The sequence below is a fragment of the Silene latifolia genome, chromosome 10, assembly GCF_048544455.1.
Source record: "Silene latifolia isolate original U9 population chromosome 10, ASM4854445v1, whole genome shotgun sequence".
NCBI lineage: Eukaryota > Viridiplantae > Streptophyta > Magnoliopsida > Caryophyllales > Caryophyllaceae > Silene > Silene latifolia.
Window position 1 is genome coordinate 144,260,228 of NC_133535.1, and position 22,354 is coordinate 144,282,581.

General features: G+C 35.1%; 1 protein-coding gene across 4 annotated transcripts; it reads right to left on the reverse strand.

Annotated features, from left to right (window-relative positions):
- Positions 1-6,312: 6,312 nt before the first annotated feature.
- On the reverse strand, positions 6,313-10,335 carry LOC141606153 (G-type lectin S-receptor-like serine/threonine-protein kinase LECRK3). Of its 4 annotated transcripts, none has more exons than XM_074425175.1 (4): positions 10,204-10,335; positions 9,835-10,098; positions 9,422-9,518; positions 6,313-8,781 (listed from the first exon to the last, which is right to left on the reverse strand). In XM_074425175.1, exons 2-4 carry the CDS (start codon positions 9,869-9,871, stop codon positions 6,432-6,434), a joined length of 2,484 nt encoding a protein of 827 aa, XP_074281276.1. In that variant the 5' UTR covers positions 9,872-10,098; positions 10,204-10,335; the 3' UTR covers positions 6,313-6,431. The 4 variants fall into 4 exon arrangements, with proteins under 4 accessions (XP_074281276.1, XP_074281274.1, XP_074281277.1 ...); XM_074425173.1 differs by having other exon boundaries at positions 9,835-10,106; XM_074425176.1 differs by having other exon boundaries at positions 9,422-9,522; positions 9,835-10,106.
- Positions 10,336-22,354: the final 12,019 nt, after the last annotated feature.

Below are 22,354 nucleotides of genomic sequence, written 5' to 3' on the forward strand. Positions count from 1 at the left end.
ATACCCCTCAACCAAACACCCCCTTAGTTTTTTTAACATATCTAAACTAAAAAATAGCCGAAAATAATAATCCACACTAGGGGTGGTCAAACCTCGGGGCCGGCCCACCCCGCTCCGCCCCGGGTTGTATTTTACCCCCACCACTTGACTCGTGCTCGGTCAACCCGACCCGTCGAAAACTAGGGTCAGGCTCGGGTCGAGCAAATCCAACCCGACCGCCCTCGACCTACCCTTTGACCTTACCCCGACCGGTTCCTGAGCCACCCAATCAAACATGTCCCTTTATTTTTCAGCTTCCTAATCAAGGGTTTGACGACTTTATTAGTGTTGTAAACGACGAGGATGATGAGAACATTATGTAGGAATTCGAGGCGTTAAATTTACAGCGAATGAAAAACAAGAACGAGAATAATAATGAATGAAGAGTCTATGGATCCCTATGAAAATACTCAAGAAGGTGAGGTGAATTGAGTATCCAGGGGCGGACCCACTACTAAAGGAGGTGTTGCAAATGCTACACCAAAGAAAAAAATTTATGTGAAGAAAATAAAATTTGCTACACCAAAATAGCTAATTTATTGCTAAGTAATCAATACCGCAAGTCCGAGATTAACCTCCATGTCCAATGCTCTAGCATAAATTCCCAAAGTGTTCATTCCCAATTCCCAAAATCATGGAATTTAATGCTATGCAATCAATTTATAACTATGGCTAGAAATATACGAGTACATTATGAATTTAAGTACGTAGAGTAATATTTTGTTTTTCATTCTTGTTGGCTCTTTGTCATATGATAATGTGATTATATGTTTTTTAAATGCCTTTTCTGTAAATTAGATATTCGCTGTCAAAATGTTATGGAGTATAAATAAAAAAGTTAAAAACACAATCAAAATAGAAATAATCGATTGGTGGTGCAAAATAATTTGCAGTGTACTTTGCCACATCAAATAGTGTCAACAATTCGCTACAAAAAAACATTAAATAATTCTATTTTTCTTCATAGATTTCAATAAGATTTGTCTATAATTAAACATTTACTATAAAATAGTTTTGATAAAAGATTAAGTGAAGAATATGATGATTTGTATCACTGGTGACACAAATAGGATTATACATCCAGTTGTACCATAAGCATGGTACAACCAAGTATAAGAATTCGAGCTTACGTGTATTTTTTCTGAGCTAATTTAAATTTCATGTTTTTAATGTGTAAATGAATGAACTCAATAATTTCCAATAAAGCTCATATTCTTTAAGATAAAGCTCGGATACTTTGACACAAAGCTCAGGTTCTACACCGTACAACATATACATCTGGTTGTATAATCCATGAATTGCACTGGTGATGTGGGCTTTGCAAATTTACCTCTTGATTTCGACATTTGAGCTAGATTGCGCTTGAGAGTTATTTTAAAACAAAATAGGGTTAATTGTCATATATAAATTCAACAACCAATTGATTAGCGCTGTTTTTAATAACATTATTACGGAGTATAATTTTGCTATACCATAGAAAAATTTATGGGTCCGCCCCTGTGAGTATCTATCACTTTTTCGACTTTGATCGAATATATATATGTATGATATTTATACTTTTAATTTATCGATTAAATTCAAGTAGTACAAATATCACACAATATTAAAAACAATAAAATAAGCGATAAATAAACTTGCACAGATTTTTGAAGTGGTTCCGCTCCACACCCTGAAGCTTACGTCCACTATTCTCGATTAATTATTTTAGTACCTTTCTACGGATTACAAAATAATCAACCCCTATTACAACTAACTATAGTTGTAATAATGAGTATGTTAAACACTCGACTTCCTCTCGTTATAAACAAAAGTAGTAAGAGTATCTCAAAGATTGTTTACACAATTGAACAAATAAGAGATAAATCTATGACCACTATTCTCCAGAACGATACTTAACAATTGTTGACTTGAGTAACACAACTTTCCAAAAAAGAAAATAAATCTCGTAATTAAAAGCTCTTTAAAACAAACACAAATTATGGCGCTGTTTGGTAAACGGCATATTAGCCAATTTTTAGTATATTCAAGGACTTTAGCATGTTTGACCAATCAATATGCTAATTTTAGTGTTTGGTAAACAACATATTGAAACAACATATTTGGGGTCAATATGCTATTTTACAATATGCTGCTTAACCCAACATATTGGTTAGCATATTGTAAAATAGAAAATTTTTCTCCGTTTTATAAAGAAAACTAACAATCTACTAATCGTAATCTGCCAATTACCAAACACTGAAATTAATTTTGCTAATTATAATATGCTAGTCAAACCTTCTGTTAAATTCTGCCATTTATAATCTGCTTTTGTAATCTACTTATGATCAAATTAATCCGCTATTTACCAAACATGACCTATGTTTGGAAAAGTAAATTGGTAGTATTGAGTCTATTGACAATACCTCTATTTAGAGAAAAAGGAACATACATCGGATGTACTACCTCCAACTTTTTTATTTTTTGAGCATATATGTAATTTTTTTGAGCTTATTACCTAAAACTTTATTTGTTTTTGAGCATATGTGTATTTTTTTTAGCATAATAAAGTTTATAAGTTACATTTTAATATTTTTTCCGTCAAAACTCAAATTTAACTAAACTTATATATAATGTTTTTGAGTTTTATTGTAATTTTTTAGAACTGAATGTTTAAGTGAATAAACTCAGAAATTTCATAATGAAACTCAGAAACTTTAAAACAAAACTCAAAAACTTTTGGGTTATTCTACGGTGTACCCTCGAGTTTTTCGGTTTTCTATGTTGTATCCCTACATTTTTGAAATTCTATGGTATACCCCTGAATTCTATACACTAGTCTATACCATGACCTTAATTATTGTCTTTGCTAACTTAACTTCTTAATTGACCTATTAAACCATCTATTTATCATTTCAATTACTCGATAACCTACCCATTTACTTATTAGTTTGACGAATTACCCATTAACCCACCAAATACAATACAAATCTTACTAAAAATTGATCAAATCTCCATTATTGTATCATGAATCATAACAAATGTTTTTAATAGTAGCTAATTTCATTGTTGTCAGAATCGCGATTCGATCCAACGATTCTACGATTTTACGATCCAAAAATGCTTGACCGATCCTGGATCCTACGATTCTATCATAGTTGTAGAATCTTACGATCCTATTGATTTGAAAATTTCTAGAGATGGGATCATAATACGATCCTACGATTTTACGATCCTATGATCCGATTCCATTAAAAAAAAATTAATATATATTTTTATATAATGACACCGTAACACGCAAATTTCGTGTAAGTTGTTCATACAATGATACAAAAATCATTAATTACCAATATTTTATGAATAAATATTAATAAATAAGTGTTTTGATTTTCAATTATATGTTTTTACTAAATAAAAAATTATATTTAGTGAGTTGTAGAATCTTACGATTCTACGATCCGATTCTATCGATTCGATTCTACCCTCCTCATCGATCCAAAGTAGAATCCCGATCCTGACAACATTAGTAGCTTGTGCTTATCAAAAGTTGTTTATGATGCTTCTCATATAGGATGGTGATACAACATTAATGAGTCCGAATAAAGGTCAAAGTATGGTTGTTCGATAGTGATAAAGTTAATTGAGAGTTCAACGAGGTCATGATGGAGAAATAAGTAAAAAGTTTAGGGGTATAATGTAGAATATAAAAAAAGGAGGGGTATAACATAGAAAGCCAAAAAGCTTAGGAGTACACCGTAGAATATCTCAAAACTTTTTTATAATGCTCAAAAACTATAGAATTGGAGGTAGTACATCAGATGTATAATCCTCTTACTGATCTATTTATAGTAAATAAAAATAGTGTTATAACAACTAAACTACCAAATAATAACAAGTTTAATCCTGAATTTTTTACTTAAATGGCCTTCTAAACCAAAACATTTACAAAAATGGGGCTCATTCCAAACTATTTACACGGAATGGGTCCACGTCAGCACCTTATTTTTTTTTTTTTTTTTTTACAGATTTCTTAACTTCTCGACATATGATTTAGCGGGAAGTATTTTTTTTTATTTCATAGACTTCTCGCCAGTTCAATCAGCGAGAAGTTTGTATTGTATCTTGTTGCTCTTTGACATGCTTCTTCTTCATCTTCGTTCTCTTTGCTCCCTCTACCAAACCACAAACTACCACCACCATTCTCTTCCTCTCACTTCTCTTGTCATATAAACATCTTGTTTTGAATGCTATCCTGGTAGTTTGAAAAGTAAAAAGCCCGCCATATTGCCGTACATAACTATTTTTGCGATTTCGGTAACTTGGTCTTTACTTGAGATTGATTTCAGCAATTTATTGACTCCCATTCCCGCTGTATTTTCCTTGTGGTAATCAAACTAAATCGACAATGAGCCAAGCATACAAATGAAAGAGAGGGTTGAGTTATTAGTGTAACATATTCATTCATGAAACCGAAATCGCGGAAATAGCTGTGAGCGGCAATATTGCGGGCTTTTTTCTTTGCAAAGTACGACAATAATCATTCGTAAAAAAATGTGTATGTGACAAGGGAAGTGAGAGGAAGAAAATGGTGGTGGTACTTTGTGGTTTGGTAGTCGGAGCAAGGAGAACTGAGATGAAGAAGGAAGCATGTCAAGAAGCAACAACATACACAAACTTCTCGCTGAATCAACTGGCGAGAAGTCTATGAAATTAAAAAAAAAATACTTCCCGCTAAATCATATGTCGAGAAGTTAAGAAATCGTAAAAAAAAAGTAAGGTGCTGACGTGGACCCATTCCGTGTAAATATTTTGAAATGAGCCCCATTTTTGTAAATATTTTGGTTTAGAACGCCATTTAAGTAAAAAATTCTATAATCCTCCCTACCTCCTTTCGAATGCCCGAACCTACGAATGGTCTCCTGCCGGAGACCGAAGACCGATCCCTCACCAATCATCCATAATGTTCCCGTTTCGACCTCTGCTAACCCCAACCCAAAATTTCATCCTCTCACAAAAAATCCGAAGAGAAAAACAATGCACATCGATTATTTTCATGCCCAGGCCTCGTCGAGTCCTACCTCTGTCGGGCCTGAATCCATGGACAGCCACCTTAATTAAAATCCGATGCCGGAAACTCAAACATTCTCTTACAAAGCTATGGTGCAAGGGTTTGACACTGAGGATACAACAATGAATGACCTATCCTTAGATGATCTCACGTGAGTTTCCCTTTGACGCCAAGGTTATCTTAGTGGTTAACAAACCTTGGCGTCACTCACGTTAACAGATCTTAGTGATTCATATTATGTAGCTCGGTTCTCCTCCAAACAAGACTACGATTTTGTTATGACTCAAGGCCCTTGGATGATCGATGATCACTACCTTACCATCAGGAAATGGGTGCCGAATTTTGTTCCATTGGAAGATAATATTACTAAACTCACGGTATGTTTACCTGTTGAATATTTCAATGCTACTTTTCTGAAAAAGATGGGTTCCAAAATAGTGGAGTTGAATGGAGGAAGTATATACCTTCGATACATAGAAGATTGAAATAGAAACCCCAACCAAAATATGAGTACTAGCTAGCATTGAAAACGTGATGTAGGAATTCGAGGCATTAAATTTACAGCGGATAAAAACCAAGAACAAGAATAATAACAAAAGAATTCCTCAAATGAGATTGGTTTCTGCTCCCTCCTACTAAAGAACAACAAATTGATATTTCTTGAACATATAGCAATGCTTCAGAGTAATCGGATTTACTTGTTTGGGTTGGAGAATTCCAACTCTTGTTTGCCTGTTTTTCGAGCCAGAAACCCCAAACCCAACCCGGCTCATCAGACGGGTGGACAGTTGTGGGGTCAGGGTTTGGACCAGAGTAATCCATACCTGGCTCATCAAGCTTTTGTACAGAGTAATCCAGTTTATTACGCACCAGCCGGTCCAGGACTGCAGAATAAACCAGTTTATTATGTATCAACCGGTCCACGACTAGGTGTGAATCCACATCTTTGTCAATCTGGACAGTAGACTCAGTTCCAGGTTCTGGTCAGGTATATATATGGTATACAGGTTCAGCGGTTCAGGCCATCCGTACAAGATCCATATGCCAGGGCCAGGAAATATAGTTTCGTGTAACTGTTTTTGCATTGACAGTATATTATATGGCCCTCTTTCATCTATTAACCATAGGTAAATAAAAAGATACAGTATTATTTATTTAACAAACTGCTAAACTTTTGAATAACCGCAAAATGTCTTATACAACTATATAAAAAAACAAGTTTAGAGGCCTTAATCAAAAGAACCGGACATGCATCGATAAATAAAGGAGGAGACTTATATTGCTACATGTTCAGAATATCTAGAAATACTAGACAGAAACGCATAATTGATTACTATAAACCAGCGAATCAAGCTGGTAAACTAACAGAAAATGATGTTGGACAAGGAGGACTAGGAACATCAGCGACTCCCTCAAGCATCTGAGTAACCCTCTTCATAGTTGGTCGTAGTTCCGGGTTTTCTTGAATGCACCAAAGCGCAATTTTCACCAGCCTCTCTAGTTGCAGTCTGTCATTCAGCGCTTCCATGTCATCCTTCACAAGACAATCTATCGTTCCAGATTGGTAACAGTCGAACGCCCAGTCTGTCAAAATTGCACACTCGTCTGTACTAACGTCCATGAGTACGCACTTTCGACAACAAATGATTTCCAACAACAAAACCCCGAAACTGTACACATCCACCTTCACAGACACCGGCTTGTTCTTAAACCATTCAGGCGCAAGATATCCTTTGGTTCCTCTCACAGCAGTATTAGTGTAGTTCTGATTTAATACCAGAAGCTTGGCTAACCCAAAGTCAGCTATTCGAGCGTTGTGATGGTCGTCAACAAGTACATTCTGTGGCTTTATGTCACAATGGATGATTTGAGTGGTGCATTCCTCATGCAGATACAGAAGCCCTCGTGCAATCCCCTGACCGATTTGAATCCTTTCGACCCAACTTGGCCTTTTATCGCTGAAAAGATAATCAGCAACTGTACCATTGCTCATGTATTCGTATACCAACAAGCGTTCATCTTCTTCTTTACAGTAACCTATAAACCGGACTAGGTTCTTGTGGTGTGTCAGGCCTATTACATTCACTTCGGCCGTGAATTCCTTATCAGCGCCTTTGAATGTTCGATCTAACCTTTTAACAGCGACAGAATATTGATTACCACCTGTTGTTATATTTCCTTTGTATACTACGCCAAATGAGCCCCTTCCTATCTCATCCCTGAACCCATTTGTAGCGGATTCAAGCTCTTTGTAAGTGAAGCTGTGTGTGGTATTATACTCAGAAGTAGAAAACCTCTTACGCTCATTATACCCTCTGATTGTACTTGTGTTATACACGAAAAAAATCCCCAAACCAACGACACTTAACAGTATGAAATTAACGCATACAGAACCACCCAAGATGCCTTTAGTTACAGCATTCAACTTATATTCTACGTTTCTAGGAGGTATGAATGGATTAGAAGGATTATTAGTGCCATTATCGTGACTTACCTTAAGCCAAGCAATCCTCGATACAGTGCTGTCTTGCTTTCCGTTGGAGAGTGGTAGTTTCTTCTTCCAACAAGTGCTACTGCCATCATCGAAAATGGCAGCACCACAGAAGCAATCATTCATACAAGACGCCTTACATTGGTTCTGAGTGAAAGGGGACATCTGTGCATAATCTGCTAGTGGCCAGTCAGTATTTTGAAGTTGGATTAAAGTATATCCACCGTCTTCAAATTTCCCACAAAAGTCTGAATTGAAATCTGGCTCACAGCTTCCATACGAATTAGTAGGATCCATAAGTGAGTAATTCGGAGGGCATTGACATACGGGCCTCTCGTCATTACCAAGGCTGCAAATGCTATTATATCCACAGGCTCCACTGTCAATGTTCGAGTTGGGTGAACATATGTTATTAGGGATAGACTGAATTTTGGACCAACCAACTCCTTTCTCGCCGGTAGAATTTCTTGGGTAGTAGTACCATATTAGCACTCCATCAAATTCCAAAGTTACTCTGAGATAATAATCCTTACCCGATTTCAACTCACCTGATTGGATGAGATCCACTCTGGAACCATTTTGCATCAGTATAAACATATCCCCCGACTCGCTATAAACCAGTGTCTTGCCTGTTGAGCCAGTACCATCAAATGTGTAGTAAGAGTTGTAGTCATAACCGCTGGCTACATCCCTGGTGTTAAGGACGAGATCTCCGTTATCAAAATGTAGCTGAAACCTTCCTTCTGTGAGATTGTTCTTGGATATCCGAGAAATAACATTACTCACTGTTTCCAACGTCTGTGTCGGAAGCAAGGTATCAGTTGGATAAGCAAAGGTCTGCCAAAGTGGAGCAGCATTGACGCTACTAATAAGAGCAAAGTTCCCGGTATCATTCATGAAACCGTAACTGACAGCTCCATCACCACTTAAGGCATCAGTAGTACTCCATAGGACAGTTCCTTGAGGATTACTGAGGACTAAACCCTCATTAACTGTTAAATTTAGTGTTGATCCTTGAGGAACAGGTTTACCTCCATTTGCACACCACACAATTGTGTCCGGAATTGCGGCATACCAAACAGATAGCAAGTACAGATCAGTACTGTTTGGAGCCTGATGAAAGCCGAAGGCAAAATCGCCCGCAGGAGAAAGCAATGAAGTGCCATTATTTTTGGCTAAGAGAGATTGACCAACTGAAAATTTGCCACTATTTTGTGAATGAGTTGGTGATGATTGTAAGAGGAAAACGGCCAAGTAAAAAACCAGTAAGCAACATAGAGGCCAAGCCATTGCAAGTTTTTAGATGCAACCAAGGATATTATATAATCAGTATTTATCGTGCACGACCGTGTCATACACCTCATTTAATAATAACAATAAAATGAGACGTAGAATAGTACTACCTCCGTCCTAATCATTTGTTTACCTATGATTAAAATAGCCCATAAAAAGAATAAAAAAAAGGTAAATAAATGAATGAGACGGGGGAGAATTACAGGACACATATATAATTGGCCAAGACGTATGAGACCCGGAAAGACTTTTCCAAAGACTTCCCCAAGTCAACTGAAAAGTCTAAGGATGACACTTACCACAAAATGTGAAAAATCTTATCAGTAGAGTATGTGCCAACTGCCAAATGACTGTCCACACAGGAACAACGAAAGATCAAACTAGCCGGACTGGTTCAAATAAGTAATTAACGTGTAAGACCATCTTTTTTATTAGATGGACCTTTAGTACTTTACCAATAAAATTATCATCTCATTATACTAATAAACGATCTTATTCTAGAATTTGTGAGCCAACGGGAGTATGAAAAATAGAATATAATAAAAAAAGGATACTGATTTTCGCAGTACACCATCTTCCTCATCTCAGTGCTCGTGACGATTATACCCCTTTCATTTTCTCTCCCATTTCCCTTTGTTTTGTTCTCTCTAACTTCCTTTTCCGCCCATTAACACCGGCAATAACCACCATCACCCAAAATTATTTTTACAAGCCAACGTAATGCATAAATAAATTACTTATACAAATTGCGTAAATCACAAATTTCTCTAATACTCCCTCCGTCTCGATCAATAATTATCTACCAGTATTACTTTTGGCACAAAGATTAAGGAAAGAGAAATGAGTGACCAAATAAAGAAATAGATAACTATTCACTGAAACACCCAAAAATAGAAATAGATAACTATTGACCGGGACGGAGGGACTATAAGTACGTATTTTATTAAAAAAAAAAAACATGACTCACCGGGCCACCACCACCTTTGAACAACCTCCACCCCCATGTTAGTCCACCGCCCCACCAGCGCCGTCCACCCTGACTCACCGCTCGTCACTCACGGCCAACGCCGGCGACGCCCCCTCATTTTTTTCACGCCCTCCTACTCTCTCTTTCCCGCCGCCGCACCCTCTCGCCGGCGGCTAAACAGCCTTATCCCGCCCCTCTTGCTGGCAACGCCTTCCCCTAATGCTGGCGACTCCACTACCACCATCCGTTCATCATCAATTAGCCCTAAATTACTTTTGACATAAACCCTAAATTAATTAACAGAAGGCACCTAAATTATAAGAAAGACATAAATTTAATTAATAATAATGCAATTAGTGAAAAAAATACCTTCAAATTGTTATTCAGAAGTCATAACTAATGAATACATTGGATTTGGGAGGAGTTACACTAGAGAGAATTACATCGCATGTGTTTTGCTCTGAGGTAAGTAAAGTATTGTAAATTTGTAATGAGTAAAAAATGTAGCGAAAATAAGACTATGTTTGGTAAAACGAACTGAAAATGTAGATGAAACCTGAAAAGGTACCTGGAAAATAGCTGATAAGCTAACTGAAAATTAGGAACTGATAAGATGACTGATTATATAAAAATTATTTGGCAAATTAACTGAAAATGTAGCTTATTTTTGTAAAATTTACTAAAAGGATATAATAATTATTATATATATTATAAATTGAAAGGGTAAAAAGATAATATTACAAAGAATCAGGTATCTGAAATGTGAAATGCTACCCTAGGTAGCATTTCATTTCAGGTAGCTTATTTGCCCAAATAAGTTACTTGTCAAACACTTCCAGATAAATAAGCTACCTAAAATTTTTATCAAAAAAACTACTTCAGTCAAAATAGGTACCTGGAATGTCTTGCCAAACGTAGCCTAAATTACCTAAAATAAATGTTCTTTTGATTCATTTTCCTAGTGCATTCAAACTAAAAAAATTCATAAAAATGATTTAACAGTAGAATTTATCTAATTAAGGTGCTGTTTGACCAAGCTTTAAAAGTGTTTTTGTAATTGAAAAAGTAGTAGCCAGGCCAAACACCCTAAATTACGGAGTTTTAAAACAGCTTTTAAAAAGTCAAAAACTGATAATTTACCCCCAAAAGTAGAAGTAGGTATTTTCTACTTCTACTTCTACTTTTCACATAAAGTGTTAAAAATTCATTACTAATGTGCTTTTTTTTTCTTCTCCGGAAGACCATTACTTCTTTATATCAGTTAGTCTTGCTTCAAACGGGTTACTTTGGTTTGAAATAATAAGATGAGATTTTATAACCATTTTACAGTCAAATGTGATCACTATTGAAAAACAAGTTATCATAAGTTTTACATATGACGAAAAGTGACCGTCTGAAACAAGAATTTGTGTCTTTACAATGCTTGTTGTAACTCCACTTTTTCTCTTCTCTGCTTGGCCAAACTTATACTCCGTAGAAGTCTTGCATCGTGAGACCGTCTTATAATTTGTGCTATAATTTTTGAGACCGTTTTACATATAAGTAATATAGTTAACAAAATACAAAGTGAAATAATAGGATAAAAGCAAATAGGCCAAACATATCAATTTTTTAAGAAACTACTTTTACAAATGTTAGGCCAAATAACTTCAACTTTTTCAAGAAGTAGTTTCTTAAAAAACTCATTCTAAGAAGTAAAAACATTTTCACATAAACTTGGCCAAACAGTACCTAAGTTTATTGTTGTATATAATAGATAATGAAAATGTAAATGATCCCTTGAATAAAATAAATGAAACTAGAAAAAAGTATAAGTATAGAGCAAAAATCAGTCAACCTTAACCAAATCGTTTATAACTATTTCAGTGGTTAACTGAACAGTTAAAAACCTGTTAAAAACGATGCAGTTTTGGTACAGAGTTTGGCCGAACCGAACTGCCTTTAAACGGAAGTACATTAGCGGTTTTTTAACATCCCTAAATTAAATTATAGCCCAAAATGATAACCCACACAATCACACAAGGGGTGATCAAACCTCAGGGTCGGAAATACACAGTAACACGGTACTTGAGTTTTATTTTGCCTTGTAGAAATAGAATGTGACTTCAAGAGTTCCAGGAGTCAATCAACTAACCAGAAACAGCAAATAGGAGTATTCCTTAAGGTTTAAAGAGGAGGGAGAAATTATTATCCGTCTTAAATTTTAAAACGGATCAAATACTAGTATATGGGGTAATAAAGACAACTTTTGGCATTTTCTAGAGCCACGTGATTTGGTATGTATTTGACCCGTCTTAAGATTAAGAATTAGTGAAAATTGTTAATTACCACCTATTATTTACCGTATTTTATAAACTACCACCTTGTATTTCGCTTATTACTAATAACCACCTACATTACACGGTATATATCCCATTTACCACCGTATTTCATTCCCGATCATCATTCAAATAACTTCTCGACTCATTAAGTGAATAAATCGCAAAATGACCAAAACACCCTTAATTTTATTCGCTCCAAAGACTCACTGCCATCTAATTAAGAGAGAAACCAAAATCAAACACTCTAAATCCACAACTACAATCAAAATCAAATTATTTTTTGCAGAATCAAGATCCAACAACCAAAATTGTAAGGACCTTTATCTGTAAAGAGAATCACATTCGTACATCAATCTTATTCAATCCCCATGAGGAATTAATATGTTGTTAAACTTAGAATTGTTATTACTCTATCCTAGACCTGTCAAAACTCGACCCGACCCGAAAACCCGTCCCGACCCGACCCGTTTTCTTAGGGTTACAAACCCAGTTTTTTCGACCCGCGACCCGTTTGACCCGAACCCGAAATGACCCGTTATTTTAGGGTCGAGACCCGACCCGAACGGGTCGACCCGTTGGGTCAAGGAAAAATCATGAATTTTATTAAAAATATTATTATTTATGTATTATATTTGAAAATATAGTTAAAAAATTATTTTTTTATTACTTAAAATTAAAAATTCAACTAAAAAGTCAATTTTATATTTTTATATAATTTTTATAATATTTAATAATAAAATAATTATTAAAAAAACTTTATTTTAATAATTATGTCAATATAATTATTGTATATGATGAATATGACTAAAATAGTAATTTTAAACATATTTTAAATTTTAAAAATATATTTTTTAAATTAAAAAAATCGTCTAAAAAAGGCGTTAAAAATTATTTCTTGACCCGTATTCTGACCCTAATCCGACCCGTGACCCGTATGACCCGACCCGTATCTGACCCGACCCGTATTTTGACCCGACCCGTATGACCCGACCCGGGACCCGACCCGCCCGACCCGTTTGACAGGTCTACTCTATCCACATTATACAACATGATAATTATCCTCTTTCTTCCTCCTGTGCACCCATACATCATCCCTCCCACCATCTCCTCACCACCGCCACCTCTTCACAACTTTTTCCCCATCAGTGTCTGACCACCACCCTCCGGACTGCTAGCCTAGACATACCGTCTTATCGCACCACCAGGTTTTGCCACATTTCTCACCATGACCTCCAACTTCTTGCTACCATTACCCAAACCCAACAATTTGTAGTGCTATTAGTTGGGTTTATGATGCAAATTAAAGACATTTCTTAGGGTTCTTTCAATTTTGTTTATGATTTTGGGGGTTTTGTGCTACAAATCTCAGCTCATTTCTTTGGGTTTTTTTTTTCTTTTTGGAGGATGAAGGTAATGGTTAAGCAGATGGTGGGTTTGGGTTGATAGTGCAAAGGGTGGTTAGGTGGTGGTGAGTAGATGGTGGGAAATGTGGTGAGGTAGCGCTTGCGAGGAATGCTCTGAGTTTGTTGGTGGTGGTGGGGTAAGAACATTTTAGCAATTTGATGATGATGATGGAGATGATGGATTATGAATTTTTTTCTTGAATGGGGTTTAAATCCAAAATATTTACAAAAATGGTGCTCCTTTCAAACTATTTACAAGAAATGGGTCCACGTCATCACAAAGGACATCTCGCTGTGTGAGACAGCGAGTAGTAATCAAGGACTTCGCTCCCTAACATGCTTACTTCATCCTTCTCATTCTCCTTGCTCCGTCCACCAATTCACGAACTACCACCACCATTCTCTTCCTCTAAGTCCCCTTATCAAATACACCCATTTTTTTGAGTTATTAGCTTCATAATTTGCAAATTAAACAACTCGCAACATTGCCGCTCGCAAAATTATTTCTGCGTTTTCGGTTTCGAGGCTGGGTATGTTATGTTAACAATCAATGGCCCCAACAGCTGCAATACTTCTTCTAAGTGGTCACCTTACCAACTCCGAACTCCATCATTAACTTACACATTCCGCTCTCGGCTTTCGAGTTACTGATAGATTTGCTGATTTGATTCGGCGCTTCAGTGGCAACTTTGTTGCATGGCTTGTACAAGGCTCTATGATTTTTTAAGTTAAGATTAAATCCGAAAAATCATAGATCATAATGGTTTTACATGACTAAACGAATCAAAATTGAACAGCTTTTACTTTGTTTATTAACGTAACATACCCAACCCTCGAAACCGCAAACGCAGAAATTGTTTTGCGAGCGGCAATGTTGCGGGTTATTTAATTTGCAAACTACGAAGCTAATAACTCAAACAAAGGTGTTTATTTGATAAGGGGAGTGAGAGGAAGAGAATGGTGGTGGTAGTTCATGAATTGGTGGAAGGAGCAAGGAGAATGAAGAGGATGAAGGAAGCATGTTAGGGAGCGAAGTCATTGATCACTACTCGCTGTGTGAGACACCGAGATGTTGAGTTTTATTAAAAAAAATTAAAAATCCGTCCTTTGTGATGACGTGGACCCATTCCTTGTAAATAGTTTGAAAGGAACCCTATTTTTGTAAATATTTTGGATTTAAACCCCATTTAAGAAAAAAATTCATGGATTATTGGGGTGTTGTGAAGAATGGCGTGGTTAAACTTTTAGGTGTTTAGGTGGGTAGTACGGTGTGTTTTGAGTGAACTAAAGTAAGGGTATTATAGTCATTCTTTAGTTTATTAACTTAACGAGTCGGGACTTACGTAAAATGATGAGCCAAAAATGATATACGGTGGTAGATGGGATATATACCGTGTAATGTAGGTGGTTATTAGTAATAAACGAAATACACGGTGGTAGTTTGTAAAATACGGTAAATATGAGGTGGTAATTAACAATATTCTCTAAGAATTAAAACGGATAATACCCGTTTTAAGTGAGAATTTGTGTAAAGAAATAGGAATACTCCGTTAGTTTTAGACAGAGAGATGTGATTGCGTGAAGGGGACGAACGTTCCTAGAGAGAAAAAAAAAAGAATATGCATTAGCAATAGGAATACTCTGTTAATTTTCTCTAAAAAGCGAAAATAAAATTAGACAGAAACTGTTTTCAATTTAGTTGCAGATAAAAGCCCAGGACCCTGTGGAATTTTTTCAAAAATATTGGGATCTAGTAGGAAATTCGGTTACTAAAACAGTTTTAGCATTTTTCATTCTAATAAACTTCTTAAAAAATAACAGGTTGTGCTTTTTCACATACGAAATTTACTCTTTTACATACAATTTTTACCATTATACCCTTGTCAATTTTTCTCATTCCCCTCGCCTAAAACCAAATACAACTCACGACCCATGAACAACCACCCAGTCCTCCCTCCACAGGCCAGCCTTACCCCACCCATCGACATCCCCTTCCCTGCTGCAGCCTCCATTTCCGAGGACTTACACTTCTTAATCTGATCTACTAATATCAATTTGTTGTTAATTCTTCGTGCTTTCTTCTTGATCGACTCGCGTTCGTACCCCTACACCAAGTTGTAACGCAAATTGTTTCTCATGAATTACTGTTGAATATCTTATTCTTTAAGTTAGAGTCCTCCAATACACATCTTTGTCAAATATCAATATGAACATTTGGTGCAAGAATCACTCTAAAATTACTTGGATCATTAATTTACAGAAAAGCAGTGACATCCTTACATGCAAGCATAAGACAATTGTTGACTTTGAGAAAAACGAACGTCTACCATGTATGATGTACCACCACCGCCAATAATTAACTTCTAAACCCTAATTTCAATAATTATGATTAAAAACAAAAACATTCTTTAATTGATAAAAAATAACAATTGACAAACAAATAATTTATTGCATTGATTAGTGAATTAAGATCCATTATTCCATTTACAATGTCTTTGAACAATTAGATTATGTTTAGGAAAAAGGTAGAGTTGTTAGAAATTTTGAGTATGCACGAATAAGGATTGACAATAATGAAAACCGCACCGAATCGCTATGCTTTCCTAATAGAACAATTCGACCCTTACTTTAGTGCCTGGGTTGTATCGAACTTTCTATTGAGATAAGACGGTTGCCCTCTGTATTCGGCACAGAATACAGAGATATAATTAAGAAGTATTTTGTTGTAGAATGTTATTTGTTTCTTAGATGCAAAAGATGGATTTTGTTTCACTGTAACTTTTCCTTCTTATCCCTTTGTCTATTTATAATAACAAAGAAGGGTATAGGGAGATGTATTTCTGAAGAGTCACAACTCTTCAGAAATTCCGGTTTCAATTAATTAAAACCCGAGTAATTTAATTACTATCAACCTCCGTCATAGTTATTCGAACCGAACAACTATACCGTAATTCCGTAAATAATTATGCGAGTGTACACTCCGTACTTCCCGAACTCACATTATATTATTTAGAAATTACCCATCTACGAACCAATCTTAATTACGCTAAATGAACCGGTAATTACTCTTAAATCACCAACAAGAGTAAGGGTTAATTTGGTTAGGTTTTAGGTTAGAGTGGTATAAGATGGAAAATTAATGGCAAAATGTATGTAAAAGAGTAAAGTTCGTATGTGAAAAAGTAACTGCGAAAATCAACCATACTTTTATAGCATTAATCCCTAAAATTGATAACCCTCAATCAGCAAACCATTTTCGGCTTGTTAGTCTTTGTTCAACAATTTATAAAATTATTGCAAAAATCTTAGCAACTCGTCTCCGAAGTGTATTACATAAGGTTATACATCCGTATCAAGGAGCTTTTACACCTAATCGCTTTATTCAAGATAATATCCTTCTAGCACATGAGATCTTTAACTCCTTTAAGCGTAAAAAACGTAAAGGAGGGTGGATTGCAATTAAACTTGATATGGAGAAAGCATATGATCGACTTGAATGGAACTTTATTGAAGAGACTTTTACGCAAATGGGTTTTAATCCTACCTGGATTTCTTGGATTATGGAATGTATTAAAACTATTTCTTTCTCGGTCCTTGTAAATGGAAGACCGGGGAACGTGTTCACACCTACTCGAGGTATCAGACAAGGAGACCCAATTTCGCCATATATTTTTAATATGTGTGCTGAAGTTTTAGCAAGATCTCTACAAAAAAATAGCGATCTTAGTTGTAGTGATATTGATATTAGAATTGAACCGGGATTGGAAAAAGTTACATTCTTGACTTTTGCGGATGACACTATCATTTTTGCTAAAGCCTCTAATCAGAGTTGTAGAACAATTAAATCAATTTTAGATAAATTTTACACGATTTCTGGACAATTTGTTAATTTCGACAAATTGACTTTCCAGTGTACTAGAAATATTGACCGCTCACTTCGTGGGTCTTTTAGAGGTATTCTTGGTATGAACGAAGAAGCTCATTTGGGTAAGTACTTAGGTTGTCCTTTGATTGACGACAGAGTGACTAAAAATATGTTTGAAAATATTTTTAATTCCTCATGCGCCCAATTATCAAAATGGAAAGCGAATTCTTTATCGCAAGCATGTAGATTGTTCTTGTTAATGCTAATCTTGCCGCGAAGAGAACCTTTCAAATGCAAAGTTTCCTCCTTCCCTCAAGTATCCATAACAGATTAGACAAAATTAATAGAGATTTTTTATGGAATAAGAATCCATCACAGCGCTCTCCTAATTTAATTGGTTGGCATAAAGTTTGTTTACCAAAGTATCTTGGCGGATTAGGGATAAAATCTTCTGAAATAGCTAATAAATCCCTTCAAATGAAACTTTTATGGAAAATACTTATGGAAAAGTTTGTTTACCAAAGTATCTTGGCGGATTAGGGATAAAATCTTCTGAAATAGCTAATAAATCCCTTCAAATGAAACTTTTATGGAAAATACTTATGGAAAAGTATAATATATGGGTCAAAATGATAACTAAGGCCCTGTTTGGTAATCAGCAGATTGATATTAGCAGAAGCAGATTGGTCAATCAGATTATAAATGATAGATTGGATTAACAGGTTTGACTAGTATATTTCAATTAGCAGATTTAGTAGAAGTGTTTGGTAATTAGCAGATTTTGGTTAATAGATTGTTGTATCTATGTGTAGATTGTTGACGGATTCATATTTCACAATCTACTAGTGTGAATATCTTTGGGTAGAGCAAAGATATTGAAAAAACAAGAGATTGAGCTCCAATCTACTCTTTCAATATGCCAATTACCAAACACTCAAAATAGTAGATTGGTGAGTCAAACATGCTAAAAGCCTTGAATATGCTGAAAATTTCTCAATCCGCCGTTTACCAAACACCCCCTAAGAAATATTTGAGAAATTGTTCACTTTTTGAACATAAGCCTAATTCAGTTTGCTCATGCCAATGGCGTAAACTCATGAGTATTCGGGACATGTTTAGAAAGGGGTTGAGATGGCAGGTAGGTAATGGTAGCAATATCAAATTTTGGACTGGCAATTGGGTTTTTTCTTATCCTCTTACTAGAAATATAAATGGTCATAGTAACTTTGATTTAAATCTTTTGGTCAGAGATTTCATAACATCTTATAAACAATGGGATGTAAGTAAGTTATCAGATATAGTAAATAATGATATTGTTAACCAGATAGCTAATATTCCATTGCCGCATAATGATATTCCAGATACCCTTCTTTGGGGATTGTCTGTGGATGGAAATTTTTCGACCAAAACAGCGACATGGTTAGCACAAGGCTTTTTCGATAGAAATATAGACAAATGTGAATTTTACTGGAATTGGAAACTAAATGTTCCTCCAAAATTGAAATTTTTTCTTTGGAAAACTTGTGTAGATGGTCTCCCTACGAAAAGTAGGCTTCTAAGAAATCATATAATTGTCCCACCTCAATGTGTTTTGTGCAATCATCCAATTGAAGATAAAGATCATTTCTTTTTCAAGTGTTCCTTGATTGCATCAGTCATCCAAGAGATGAATATCATTAGCTTTAACAATTTTTTGGTAATATACGATAATATTGCAAGTCAAAGCTTTATAGAGAAACCTAATCATCTTAAAATTATAATTCCAAAAGCCGACTTCATTAAAATTGTATTTCTTTGGTAGAATGCATGGTTCCATAATCCATAGAAATGACAATATTTTTAATGATGTTCAGTTTAATATTTGCAAAATTATTCTTTTATGTAATAACTAGTATTGGTGCCCGGCTTCGCCCGGGCTACCTTTACTTACCATTAAATTTTTTTTCATTAAATAAAATTATTTAAGCTGCATAACCCATAAATTTATCATTAATATATTTTTCTATGACATATCCTAAAATTACGACGAAATAAATTTTGAGACAAATTCACTGCTCCCGCTATTAATATTTTACTCTTATTAATGAAACAATAGTAATAACATTTCACTACTTGTCCGTAATCATTGTTACTTTCACTACTCCCGCCGTAATTATTGTTATTGTCACTACTGCCGCATTAATATTGATAATTTCACTACTCCCGCCGTAATTATTGTTACTTTCACTATTGCCGCATTAATATTGATTATTTCACTACTCCCGTTGTTGTTTCTACCACTTTTACTATTCAAATGAGTGATTACTATCATATAACTATATCCAATGTTACTACAATTCTTTTCTTTACTGACGAAATTACTTTTACTACTTAGGCATGCAATTTTAAGAGGATTATATATTTATATATAAATATATTACATATATGCATTAAATCAAATCGAAAGAATTATATAATATTATATATTATGGAATCTAACTTGAATTATTTATGACCTACTTATATTATATTTTTGTATGTTGAATAATTAACATCTCTATACATTTAATAAACTATAAAGTTTAATAAAATTGCATAGATTTTAAATTTAATATATAATTTTATGATGATAATAATTAATATCATAAGTTTGCATGTTTATACTAATTAATTATTTTATTTTAAGGAAATTTACCGTCTTCTATAAATATTTAGGAAAATTACCAAGCATCTTCTTTCTTTTAGTCTTCTTGAAATTGACCATCTTAATTAATTATTTATTTTAAGGAAACTGACCATCTTAATTAATTATTTTATTTTAAGGAAATTGGCCATGTTTTAGTCTCTTACAAATGTTTAGGAAAATTACCAAGCTTCTATATAATTTAATTTTAACCCAAATTATATAATATTTGCATTGAGATCCCTTAATCGGGTCCATCACACGGTGCTAGTGATTTAAAACTATATAGTATAATTAATTTGTATAACTTTCTTTAATTACATTGAAGTCCCTTGGTTTCTGGATTTAATATATAGTATTGATAGCATCAAGATTTGGAATGAGACTAGACATAAGGATCTTAACAATCCTGATAAAGACGTGTCAGTTAGAAATACTACTGAAAATGAAGAAATTTGGTGAGAGAAACCTAAAAATGAGTTTCTAAAGCTAAATTTTGTGGGATCAAAAACAGATGGTAATAAAGCTGCTCTAGGATATTTTATAAGAGATCATAATGGTAAAGTCGTTTTGCTAGGAGCAAAAAAGTGCGGATCTAATAGTATTCTTGTTACTGAAACTCTCGCTTTAAAAGAAGGCATTTTATGAGCTAAATACTTAGGAATCTCGAAGTTAATTGTAGAAGGTGATAATTTATGTGTTATCAACTCAATACGTAGTACTTGACAAATTCCTTGGGAAATTTCTAGTATTATCAAGGATGTAAAATTAGATTTTCAATTCTTTGATGGAGTGATAATTAAACATTGCTTTCGTGAAGCCAACAAAGTTGTCGACTTTATGACTTCTATTGGACATTCATGTCTAAACCTCTAGAGGTGGTTTGAAAGCCGGTGGCTTCAACTTACCTCTATCATTCGAAAGGATGAGATATGCATGAGATATGTTGGTCCTACCTTAGAGGATCAATCTAGTTTTATTACCTAATCAAAAAAAAAAAAATAGCTTAGTATAAGCCCTATTGTCACATAATATCAAATAAAGTTTACTTGGCAAGTCATCAAAAACAAAATAACAACTCCGTTCTGATCATTTATTTATTTCTTTTTTTATTTTTTGAACGGAATAATAGATATTTGAATCAACGATCTAATAATTAGGACGGAGGAGGATGCACATTAAGGCAAGCTAGTAGTCCATGCACAGTAAGGCAATAAATCATAATTCAAGACACACCGAGGATTTCTGAACAGCAATCAAATAGCATTGCAGTATCACAAGGAAATACAAGTGTTACTACTTGCTAATGCATAGTCTTCCCAGGCAACATTTCTACAGTACACACTTCCAACCCGGTTAAGTTAAATCAATACAGTTCATACGACAAAACCCGTGCCAAAACACAAAAGGGCCACAATTCCTAGTAAAAACAAAAGAAAAGGTAAGCAAATGACCGGGACGGAGGGAGTACAAATCATGCATGTAGTTCCTACATTTTCATAGTAGTAAACATGAACAATAACTAATTAGTGTAAACCAGCGCATCAAGCTAGTAAATTAACCAGAAAATGATGTCGGACATGGAGGACTAGGAACATCAGCGACTCCCTCAAGCATCTGAGTAACCCTCTTCATAGTTGGTCGTAGATCCGGGTTTTCTTGAATGCACCAAAGACCAATTTTCACAAGCCTCTCTAGTTGCGGCCTGTCATTCAGTGCTTGCATGTCATCGTTCACAAGACAATCTATCGTTCCAGATTGGTAACAGTCAAATGCCCAATCTGTCAAAATTGCACACTCGTCTGTACTAACGTCCATGAGTACGCACCTCCGACAACAAATGATTTCCAACAACAAAACCCCGAAACTGTACACATCCACCTTCACAGACACCGGCTTGTTCTTAAACCATTCAGGCGCAAGGTACCCTTTGGTTCCTCTCACAAAAGATTAGTGTAGTTCGATTTAGAACCGAAGCTTGGCTAACCCAAAGTCAGAGATACGAGCGTTGTGATAGTCGTCAACAAGTACATTCTGTGGCTTTATGTCACAATGGATGATTTGAGTGGTGCATTCCTCATGCAGATACAAAAGCCCTCGTGCAATCCCCTGACCAATTTGAATCCTTTCGACCCAACTTGGCCTTTTATCGCTGAAAGATAATCGGCAAGAATCGTACCATTGCTCATGTATTCATATACCAGCAAGCGCTCATCTTCTTCTTTGCAGTATCCTATAAACCGGACTAGGTTCTTGTGATGTGTCAGGC